Genomic DNA, 12,705 nt, shown 5'->3' on the forward strand with positions numbered 1-12,705 from the left:
ATATATTTAGGATATATTCAGCTAAATGCAGAATATATCCTAAATATATATTAAGGATATATTCTCATTTTTGTAGAGCTCCTGTAAGCGGGTGCCACAGCTGGTGTCTTCCACCCAGCTGGACGTATGTAATCATCTGTATACAGTAAACTGGTGAACCAGTTCACTCTGACCTAATGTAAGCTGATTATCTCTCCCTGAAATCTCGTCTCCTCTGTGTCTAATGAAAACAAACAGGAAAACAAGCACAGTGCTAACAGTGGTGCTCAGGCCCATAAGGCCTGCTTTGAGTCAGGGGGGTCAAAGTTCAGGGAAAGATTATGTGGCATGACACAATGATGCATGAGAGGCCTATGTAAAATCCCAAAAGAAGATGCTTACTGTCTGTCATACCCTTTTTTTTTCTTTCTGTGTTCATAATGGTTATTTAGGAATATGGCAGTTCTTTGTTTTAATTTTTTTTATATGGTAAACCGTATGTCCTTTTTTTTTCTTCTATCATGTCATATATAATTAAATCACATTTGTTTTGATTAGTTAAATGATTGCTTGTAAGCATTCTGAACCTTCTGATATTTTTCTGTAACAGTTTTATTGGCAGATGTTAGACATCTTCATACCGACTTCAGACTTATGTGGTTTTCCCAAACATGTTTGCTCATTTTTACTGTAATTTTCAAATTTGATCCCATGTAATTCAATTCAAAATTAATAACATGGGACATGTCAAAACTGACAGGTTTAAATGAATGGGTAATGTTGAAGAACCCGACTGGTAACTCTATAACAACACACCCTCCTCATAAACCAAGCCTCAATAAAAACGTCACCTGTCATTCTGCATGTGTGTGTGTGTGTGTGTGTGTATGTGTGTGTATTGTGCCAGTAGGCGTCTAGTTTTGGCTTTGATAAAGTTACCTACTGCAGTTTGAAAGATCATTGCGTAACAATATTTAAAACTTATTAACTTACTAGTTTAGCGTTTTGGTTCCCAGTTCTGTTTGGAGCAAGTAGGTCAGCAAAGTCATTTTCACACACTCAGTCTGTGGTGCAAGTCCTTAGGAAATCTGCAGCAATTTGTTAGACGTTAAAGAAGAGAAAGGTAATTCTGACTGCCACAAATAAATAAGTAATAAATTCATTTGATATTAAATTGAAAAACAACAACTTTGGAAAAATTGACCTCCCAATTATGTTCCTCCAATTTAATCCCTGTGAACACCGTAGCTTCATTGATTGTGGTTTTTATTCATATTTGGACCACTCCAGAAACATGAAATATAAGCATAATATAAACAATATTATACTCGCACGACTTTACAATTGACCGTTGCAGATCACAGAACATTTCTTTAAATTTTGAGTTGTGAAACCCAGTACAAAACCTCCCCAAAGGAAGGACAAATTGAGACATAATTAGCACAAAATGGCCAATGGCAGACAACTCTTTTTTGTACCCAATAAAACTTGGGTAACACATGAGTCACAGTGGTGAAGGAGTGGAATGAGAATGACACAAAAACGCAGGGCTGGGACATCTAACCAGTAATCTCAATAAATTAATGACCAAAAAAAAAAAAAATACATGTTTTAAAACTGATTCATTTAAACACACCCTTTTTAGTTCCTTCATTTTTAGCTCACTGATAGCAATGATGCACAAACTCCTGCTCAGCAAGTGGTGGTAACGAATCTAAAGTTTGTCAGGTGCAAAGAAGATGTAAGGAGTAAAGAGTATCACAGAAAATCTGCCTCAGTGTAAAACATGCTGCTGTGAGCATGGACACCCGAACTGACGTTAGCTACAATGTTCCTGGTAAAGGTGCAGAGACAAAACAAGTCAGTCTGTTTCGGACGTCATTGTTTAAGACAAATAAAGGCATATTCTATTCTATTCTATTCTATTCTATTCTATTCTATTCTATTCTATTCTATTCTATTCTATTCTATTCTGTTTAATGATTACAAAGCCCATTATTGATTAGATTTGATCACATCCTGCAAGAAATTAACATATACAAGTTTTAAATGAAGGTAGCATAAAAGGCCTAACATTTTTAATATGTGTTTGAATGTGTTAAGAATGTAGATGTTAGTTATTAAATGAGGCTTTTCCAAGGTTTAAAACAAAACTGATGTTGTATGTTTGTGCAACAGAATGATAAGTTATATTCTATTTTACACCAAAACAAGCACCTGTCTGCTTTTCACAATTTTCACACAATATTCAGCTGGGACTGAAATGTACAGCTTATCACATTCACTTGGTCCTTTTATTGTGTGAGTAGGGGACAAAGAACAAGAGAGAGTAGTGGGAAAATGGCTTTCCTTTTAAAAAGGCATAGAGGTTAAAGGAAAGAGATCAAGGGGTATGAAAAAAAAAATATATATATATAAAAACTGATAGTATGTGGGCAGACAGCTTCTCTAACTGATGACAGGCTGAAACATATCACGTAGCTTGTGAGCATGCTTGTGGCATTGAGAGAAGCGTCTGGGAATTTGACACGCATCGCTTATTTCCCCCCGGCTAGCTGGTCACATGCTTGAATCCAGCATCATGTCTTGGTGTGAGTCTGTATGTGCCTTCATCTGACTCTGTGGCTATTTCTGTGTGTTTGGGAGCATGCTTACATACACCCACATACACCTGCAGTGGGTAGCATAATTATCCCTGTGCACAGAATCAATCAAAACCAGGCTTGGCAGGTATTAAAGAAGCTGTCATAAAAATGTGCAAGAGAACACACAAAGAGAAACACGCACACACACACACACACACACACCTGGGTTCTGGATTGCAACACTGATAAGACAGCTCACAGGTGGAAGAGCAGGAGTGGAGGAGAAGCGAAATGATGGATGGCAAACAGAAAGGCATCTATTTGTAACAAGGAAGAACTCTGAGGGAAGCGCTACTTGTGGTTTTATTCCAATTTGCAGTTTCCACTAGCAACCTAACAAACAATGATCCAGTCACTACACTGTTAATTCCCCTCTGTTTGTGTATGTGTTAGGTAATATGTCATGTCTGCGAGGAACTGAGTCGAGCAGCCGTCACAGCCTGCTTGTGAGGTATCAGCAGAAATCCAACTTCAAGTTCATGTTACTGCACTGAACAAACATAGACACTCTCTCTGTCTCACACACACACAGTCTGAGTTTTGTGCTTGCTTGTGTGCGTGTGTGTATGTGTGCAGTAAACATTACTGCATGAAAAGAGAGCTCTCCTTGGTGGAGGATCACTGATCAGCCCTATTGGCTCCAGTTTATAGTGGGGTTCATGACAACACAATAAACTGGAACAGTGTTTGAGCATCTGCGGATTTCTGTGTGTATGTGATAGAATAGTCTCTCCTAAACTCAGTCTCACACACAGTAGCGCACACACACGCACACACACACACTCAGTAAGCCATCTTATTTGGTAATCAGCAATTATTTGATGAAACAGTAGCATAGCAACCCAAACATACAAATGAAACGCAAACAAACATGTTGCGATAGTGAAATGTTAATCAAGAATGACAAGTTGGAAGACAAACGCATTCTCTGACCCCTTGGCTAATTTGGTTAGCTGTTATATGATATTACTCGTACTTTGCGCTTCTGCGCATGTGTGTGTCGTTGTTGTTTTGATTATCGTTGTTATGGCATCACTAGGATGGTTACTAGATAACCAAAAAAAACAAAAGATACACAAGCAGGTGTCACTATGCACAACGTCACACACTAAACACATTCACATTAAAGCATTACAAGAGCTAACAGAAGTACAATAATGTTAGAAACTCCTAAAATATGTTTAAATTTACACTTGTTTTGTGCACATCTGGACATATAAACCAAAATGTACCACTGTATCTTTGCATTGCATTTTTTTGTTTCTTGTTGTCCAACTGAAGCATCCTTCCAGGCTGTTGAGCTAAAACATCCTTAAACCTTGTGTGTACACATTTTCATTTCAGAAGCGTTACTTTTACATCTTTTGAAAGATTTTTATGTCACTAGTGACCTTTATTAAACTAGCTGAACAGGAGGAAGCGTAGAGAGAGAAGGGGAAGACATGCCTTTGAACGGGGACAACTGGATTGAGGACTATAGCTTCAGTAAAAGCTGCACCTGCTCTACCACTGAGCTACATGGTGAAGTCATACTGAAAAAACTTGAGATTTGATTCAGATTTTAACTAAAGACGTGGGACTTGATACTTAACTCTTGCTCTAGTTTTGAGCCTTTACTTGGATTTGCCCTTTAAAGACGTTAGTCTTGACTTGGATTTGTGCTCTGATAACTTGGACTTGCATTTTAAAGACTTCACACTTGAATCAGCCAAGATGAAATAGAACATTTCTGATTAGATAGGATTTGTTTTATTTGAAAGCTGAATTGAGATTTGGAGAACACTGAAAATAAAGACTTGCAAATATCTCTTAATAGTTGAAGCAAAACACTCTTTCCTGATCAGGGAGTATAAATCTAAAGCAACAAACATGTTCCTTGAAACATTAAACATCAAATAAAAGCTGAAAATTCTAAACAAAGGATTTGGTGCACACAGTAACTCATCAGAAAAAAAAGTGACTAACATAGGCAGACAGATTTATCACATCATGAGGTCTTTATTGAGATTAATATAAAAGAACATAATGACATGGAACATTTTGTGCTCACTCACTGGAAATAAACTTGCTGGAGGATGTTAGGTTTGACTTTGTGATGCTGACCTTTCTCCCAAACCTTTGGAATATGTGGAAGGTGGAAAAAAATACTAAGTCTGTCCTGACACACACACCTGAAAAAACAAAAAATATTTGACTTGGTAGGTCATGGTAACACTGAGGCTGAGATTAGCATCGTTGACGTGAGCTCCTGTCTGTTTGTGTGCGCGTGAGTGTTTATGATGTGTCCTGATGGGACAGTCGACTTGGGCTTCTGGTAGGGGGTTCTCCAATCTGACATGCACTCACTGGATATGCCCTACCTAGTTATTCCACTGACAGCCACTGCCTGGGGAATAGGAGCTGGAGCTCATGCACGCAAAGCACACGCAGATTCATCTGTAAAATACACAGACACGTAAAATGCGCCTGCACACACGCGAGGCGGACGTGTGTGTTTTCACGCGAGCGTTCCCCTCTGGAGCCAGTTTTTTTTTTCTTCTTTTTTTCAGATTTTGCTTTGAGCACGGCTGGTACAGAAGGGTGAACAGTGGGAGTCTGGTCTGCTGTCACTAGAAAAGTCAAAGACATGCCCTCCCATAGACACACTTTTAGCAAGCAAAGAACCAGAAAGTGTCAAAGACTGAGCCCTAAATAAGAATCACAAAGGACATCACTCTCATCAATATACACACACACACTGAAGCTGTAATCCATTATTAATTGAAGCAGATTGTTACTTTAAATATCCTTCCTAGCTGTTTCAAGCACACGCATCCAAAAGAATAACAAGTGCACTTCAACACATGCAAGATAGATCCAAATCCCCGAGCCTCGTTCTGTCAGAAGGGCTGGTTTATTATTACAGAACATGAACTTTCAATAAGGTCATATCATGACTTCTCGTGTGGTCATAAATAGCAGCTGAAAGTGACTGCTTCATTAGTAAATGGACTTTTAAGCTATAATTCTCTCTGTTCGTGCTTTTCGTTCTCTCTCCAGCCGGAGTGTGCCGATTAGAAAGTCCTAACCCAGGTAGCTCCCTCCTACTGTGTGCACGCCTGTCTGTATTAACTTTCTGTATGTCCTTGACGGTACAGGCAGTGGAACTGATGTTGTTATTTCAGCCTGGTGCGCAAGACAAGACCATCTGCTTTGCTATATAGATTGCCCGCCATGTATCTGGCAGTTTGCATCGATGGGTTAAATATAACCTATCGCTGAACATTACCTGGCAGCTCCGAACCTGTGCACAGGTCATACTGCAAATTTCCTGACGTGGTTCCCTTTGTTGTGGTAACATTTATATAGGTACGCTTCATATCATTAGGGTGTTTATTAATTTTAGACAATACAATCAAAATTATGTTACATGGACATCCCAAGCGTCAGTGTTTTTCAAACAGATATTCTCTATCTAAATCAAATTTTTACATGAGCGTTGACATTTTATCGTATTAAACTTAAGATTTATTTATTATCTTTTGTGAAAGGCCCATTTCCTATAAGAAATAAACTGAAAATAATTTCTAAATGTACCAGTGGAATGGAAATAATGTTTTAGTTCGATTTTTTTTCTTTTTTAGGTCCAATTAAAGCCTGAGTGAGCACTGATACTTTTGTAAGAAATAATCTCAGACACCCATCTGTATCTACACTTCTTATCATTGTGATAAGTCAAATAAGTTTTCCTGTGTGGCTTACCAGTAACTTTATGTTGGATACTTTTTGATGAGACTGCGTTCGATGTTGAGAATGATGTTTGAAAGAAGCAGAAATTCCCCTGCCAAGATTGATATGTCATTCCAATTGCACTTCCCATGTGAACTTCATGGTTATCACCTATCTGCTGTTAGCCTCTATTTGTCTAGTCTGCTTTACGAAAGCAGTGGCGCTTATTGTGTTTACTCTTTTCTCCATCTTGCTGTCAGCACTTATTTTGTGGCGTCATATGAAGGAACAGAATGTGCTTTTGCAGGTCCAGGTCACACAGTCTCACTTTGCCATGTGAAACTGCTTTGCAAAAATACATAAGCTTTGATTGGTCCCATCTCTAAAAAAGGACATTAAAGCTGATGGATCACCGTATTATACAGCTACCAGAAAAATGTGAAAGCATGAATTATAAGGAAATTATGATTGCTCTTTCTTTTGGTTTTTCAAATTGGATTAAATATATTTTCATGTGATGAATGCCCTTTTCTTTTTTAACAAAAAGAGCCTTCTGAGTCATAACCCTAGTCGATATTTCCTCTGTAATTACAGACTGAATTGTAATTTTGACAAAAAAAAAACAAAACATGTTTTATAAAAAATATTTCTAGTGCATGTGTGAATCCTTATTGACAATAGAAAATGGATGTAGGTACTTTTACTGCAAAGATAGTTTGTGCAGGAACCTTGGAAATAAGGACAGGTAGCGAAGATCAACTTGTCCTCACCTATCAAAAGTAGCTACGCTAGTCTGTTAGCTCTTACCTTTCAACCACAAATGTGAAACATTAGTTTGAAGTGACCTCTTAATGCCAAATGTATATTTGGAAATAAACTATCTGTAGATATACTTACACACAGTCGTGGGAATATTTTGACTGTAATTTCTTTGGTGACAAAACTGTTTGTTGGCAAGGTTCAGAAAAGAAGAAAAACCTTAATGTTTTTGCCCAAATGTTGCCAGAATTTGAGTCTCAGTTAGTCATCCCTGGCTGTGGTGAGTTACAGGCAGTGTAAGCTTGCCGCAGAGACCGTTTAAACCCCTGGCTAGGGTACCAGCCTCTGAGGTTTTTAAGCTGTTGTCGTCAGAGAACAACTGTTCTACTTCCTCCTCTTTACTATAAAACCACAGAATAAATATTTAATTTATGATTTCAAACTCCTTCTGGAGACTTTGCTATCACTACTTTGGTCTTGGGTGGCTTTTGTGTTGAGCGATGATTGGTGCAACACTGGTGCTCTTTGGTAAATGTCCCACCTTTAAAGAAGATTTGTTTTCAGTCTAGAGGAACTTTTAAGTTGCCTGGGCCATAACCTGTTACTCATTAATGTCTGAATTATTGGTGCCCATGAAACCAGTTAATAGGATGGATTCCCACTGACAGCTGCATTGGCGTGGTTCTGTAGACTTTTGCACACTGCTTACTTTGCTAACGTGTAAATATGATAGATTTCCAATTCTGCAAGAGTGAGATTAGAAGCAAATTTTGCTATTGACTATACCCCCCAGATCAATTTCTGTTTATTGTGTCCAAGACACAATTAAAGCTTGGGAGGAATGCCCATCTCTTCATATCAGTCACTTATGAGGAACATTTAAATTTTTAACCTCTCCATTTTAACAACACCATCCTTCCATGTGGATCATTAAGATAAATTGCATATAAGCCAATTTCCCCCTTGTGAGAGTTAAGTGATGTTAAGTTCAGCTGAGCATCTCTAATGAGAATACATTGCTGCTGACACTTCATGTTCACTTCCTCGCTTTTCTCTTGTTTTGCTCGTTGACAGGCTGGGGACGGCAGACGACATGAAGGATGAGGCACAAGAGAAACTTAGAAAAGAGAAGCAGAATGTTGAAGCACTCAGGTAAGGATGGTACATAAAAACAGTGCAAGAATAGAAATGCAATTTAATGACACGAGGTTGAGAGAGTAGTGTTTGATAAAAAGATTGCGTGAACAGAGTAAAAACAACTGGAAATGTTCATCACTTTTTAAAACCGACACACAAAGAAGAAGAAAACTCCACTTGGCTATGTGCATATTGGACGGATACTGTACATGGCAGGGAGATGATGTCTGATACCAGCAAACTGAGAGAAATGACAAAACGATGCAGTAAAAGTGAAAAAAAAAAAAAAAACAGACGGGAACGTTAATTCATCTGACCCATGGGTTAATTCCTGTAAATGGAGAGAGAGAGAGACTGAAAAAGACAGGAGTGGATGACAGGATGACGGGAGAGGTGACACGAGGGGGAGAGAAGAGATGGGATGTCAAGGAAATAGTGCGTTTTAATCACCCTGCTGACATTGAAAAATTCTACATGAGTAAAAAAAAATCAGGGGTCAAATGCATGCAGTCTGTCTGTGTCTCTGCTTTTTACTTTTAACCTTATCTCAGATGACATATCTGGCTCATATCTGTTCCTCCATTTGGGGCTGTCAGCCTTATGATTCATGTCATTTGACATTATAAAACTGACTCGTGTCAACCAGTGCCCATGCTCCTCGTCCACTCTGCACGCACAAGTGCACAAAGCCCCAGAGAGCAGCTCAGAGGCTGCCTTATCACCCCGTCTTCTGTACAAACTTCAATGGATCGCTTTGAGTTTCAAACCCTAAGTTAGAAAAATAACAACCACGCATCTCTTTGTGTCACAATCACAGTATTTATAAAGGAAAACCATTTTTTAGATAAAGAGTTCAACATGTTCTCACCCACGTGTTCCCCTAGAGAGCATTTTTGGAGTAACAAAATGTTCTTTTCAAACATTTTAGTTTTACAAGCTTTGCATTAGTTTGTGGCTTGATGACAGGCATCCTTGTGATTGTGTGAATAAATGTAAAAGTGTTATAAAATGTGTGCCTTCTTTCAGTGCTATCATTGTTACTTTATCTTTATTTTAACTTGACTTTTTAATCAGATTTAGATTTTTTTTTATGATACAAGTGACTGTTAATGTCAATGGTAAAATATGTTTCATAAATTTTCTATATCACGTCATTTATCATTTTGTGATTGTAAAATTATACCCTGTAATACACTGAATATAAAATGTTATGTTTTTGTGGCCAAGATAAATAATTTCTGAACTTATTGCACCTTTTAATTTGACCTGCATGTACGAGTAGCTTAAAAATTAATAAACTTTTTGGGGAAAATAAAAAAAAAACAATACATTTTTTCCACAAGTTTTCACAAATTCTTTTGACTTTCAGATATGCCTGTGTTGACATTCAAAGCTATGATTAAGTCAGCACCACCTCGCCATTATCTAAAGTGCCATTTCTAGATGCCTAAATACTGAGTTTCTACCATATGATTGATTGGCAGTTTCTATTAATACTTAATAAAGTGGCTAATGAGTGTATATCAAACCGGATACTCTTTTGTAAATTATCGTTTCTCTTGGCATCCGTCAATGTTCAACTCTGTGTGTCATTTTGCTTTAGAGGTGCGCGTGCGCGGCTGCAGCAGATCCTCCGAAAAACTCTGATCGTTCTCCGCTTCTGTGGCAGCGGCTTCACAGACTTACAGGGTTTCCTCCATCGGCTGACTGGGGATTGGCAGACTTTCAGTTCTCAGATTTTGCAGCACTGCAAACAGGGCTTGTCAGGTAAACCCCACTCATCAACACACTCACACACACACGCATTAAGAAGCAATCTGAAGCTATGAGTCTATTTTGAAAGGCAATATAGCGAGTGTACGTTAGTGCAAAGTTTCAGCTGAGTGGGAAGTGAAATGGAGGAAAAAAGAATTGAACAAATAATCTTTCAGCAGGACTGAATATTAGTTTAACTGTTACACAGACTGTTGGGGATTAATGGTGTGTCTCTGCGGGTTTAAACTTAATAAACAAACTCCTATTTGGCAAGATGGCGTATGTTTTCATGGGTACATTTGTGTAATAACTGTAAAGAAGGAAATTAATTAGGGATTCTAGTTAAAGGAGTGTGACTGCAGTGTGTGTGCGTGCGTGTGTGTGTGTGTGTGTGTTTAATGCTGACAGTAAATGCCTCAAGGACCGCTAACCTCGGGCTCACCTCATTTTTGGGTGGGTCTTTTTCTCTCTGTTGCATGCTCTAAACGGCTGCCAAGTGTGTGCTTGTGTTTGTATAGGTGCACTCACACACACACACACACACACACGCAAGAGAAAAATAGAAATATGGCTTGAAAGAGGAAGAACATAAAGTAATCCAACAGTGGAGTAGTCCTCTGTTTGTATTGATGCCATGTGAGTATGTGTTTGTTCTGATACATGATCATGAGAGCAGCTGCTGCACATACCAACAGATACAATAAACTACACACAGAGTTGAGCACACACAGCCGTTTAAACACACAGTGGAAAGAAACCCAGTTTTTCTGCCAAGATGGACGTTCAACTCAGTTTTATGTGAACGTTGCTTAGAGAGCTGTTAATTCATAAGTTTAAAGGGGGAGAAAAGTATCCAAAAACATTGTAAGGCAAAGATTTTAAGAAGATCTTAATTTGTTTACTCTTTGATATTCAGGCATTTTGTAGCTTCTAAAAATGGTCTTTAAAAGCAGTACTATTTGCCCTTTGAAGGTATTTTAACTGTTTTTGGTATTAAGTAGAAGGACTGGAGAAGCACTGAAATTTTGTTACAATATCTGTAGTATTTATCACAATTATGAGTCCTGACAAAATCTGTTGCATTTAACACAATATTCTGGGCTTTGAAAAAATTGATAACAGAATATTTACAAATACTACCGCAGAACCCTTTTTTTCTCGCTTAAATCAAACTAAACTTTAACTGTTTTTGTTCAAGCTTACTAGAATATTTTCACTCTAAATGACAGAATAATAAGAGAATTGTAAATAAAATTTTCAAATTCAGAAGTTTAGATACATTATATTTGTATGTGCTAGAGAAGATCTTTGTGATGGCCACCACAAAATGTAGACTTGGTTATTCTTAAGCCATTTTGTCACTAATTTGGCAATATGACTGGGGCACTTGTACATTTGCACAACCCAGTTGTGCCAGATTTTAAAATTCTTGGCTGACGCATTGAAATGTTGCTTAAATATTTCAACGTATTGCTCTTTCATAATGATGCCATCTATTTTGAGGAGAGCAGCAGTTTCTCCTGCAGCAAAGTTTCCCTAAAACATGACGCTGCCTCCTGGATGCTTCACAGTTGGGACGGTGTCTTCAGGTTTGTATGCTTCCCTCTTTTTCTTCCAAATTTAGCAATGGTTATTATGGCCAAACAGTTTCGTTTTTCTTTGAGTGGCCTTTCCCAATATATGACTTGTTTCTCTGAGAATATTAACTCTTACATCAGTTGGCATCTTCATGAGGTTCTTAGTATTGGTTCTCAGGATGAGACAATATTTTATTTCACATCTGAACACACAAATATTAACTGCATCACTATTTTTTTTTGTACATACATGCAACATTTATAAATACTTTCACAGATTTGGCAGTGAGTTCAAACAGTAGCTGGAATCCCTATTGTAGAGTCATTCAAACTGAAATCAATTAGACTTTTATTTTATTTCTCTTTTCCATGTCTAGTTATGATTAGATCAGGCTCAGTAGAAAGAAATAAAGAAGTTAATTAAAGTAACAGGTAGAAGAACGTCTATGATTCATTCACATAAAGTTTTCCTCTTCAGTTCAGAGGAACTTTGTGAATCTTTACAATAAAACAAAGCAGAAAAAGCCAATAATGCAGAGTTTGAAATTTTGGCTCAGAATGACCAAGCAATGAAATATTCATATTTATTTCTGCCCATGCTTTGTTCCATTGTTCCAGCATTGTAAAAGTAAATCCCTGTTGTTAATTAAAAAACATAGCCGCAAAAAATGTGCTTGCAAAACTGAGACGAGACTTGGTTTGTTGCTAAACAGTGCTGTCTGGCAGAGTCCCACTGTGATACTCAAGCAACAGTTAGAGGGACTAGGGAATGAAAAATAGTCTGTGAGGAACATAAAGAGGCTGGCTAATACGCACGGATGAATGTGGTTTATGATTAGACGGAGAAGAACAGGGAGGAGATGACAGATCAACCTTGAGGGCTGTGGAATTTTACACTGAACGAGACAAATGACAGATCAACCTTGAGGGCTGTGGAATTTTACACTGAACGAGACAAAGGCAGCCAATGAGATGACAGCAAAATGAAGACACAATCTGAGTTTATTCTGTGCAGTTGTCAGCAAACAAGTTGTGCAGCTTGGCGTAGAAGTGGCTTTCAAAGAGATTTGACAGTGTGGGAGTTTTTTTTTTTTTTTTTTTTTTTTTTAAAATGGGGGAAAGGTTAAAGCAAATACAGTTCCAAA

At 37.9% G+C, this 12,705-nt stretch overlaps 1 protein-coding gene across 5 annotated transcripts in view; it reads left to right on the top strand.

Annotated features, from left to right (window-relative positions):
* The window catches only part of LOC103154796 (Leucine-, glutamate- and lysine-rich protein 1), a 130,587-nt gene that overhangs the window by 80,474 nt on the left and 37,408 nt on the right, over nucleotides 1-12,705 (top strand). For all 5 annotated transcript variants that reach the window (XM_007576213.2, XM_016663040.1, XM_016663044.1 and 2 more), the window contains one exon: nucleotides 9,832-9,995. In XM_007576213.2, the coding sequence (XP_007576275.1) occupies nucleotides 9,832-9,995 (164 nt within the window). The remainder of the gene's footprint in view (nucleotides 1-9,831; nucleotides 9,996-12,705) is intronic.

This window comes from Poecilia formosa, unplaced genomic scaffold, assembly GCF_000485575.1.
Source record: "Poecilia formosa unplaced genomic scaffold, Poecilia_formosa-5.1.2 Scaffold401, whole genome shotgun sequence".
In the NCBI taxonomy this organism is placed as follows: domain Eukaryota; kingdom Metazoa; phylum Chordata; class Actinopteri; order Cyprinodontiformes; family Poeciliidae; genus Poecilia; species Poecilia formosa.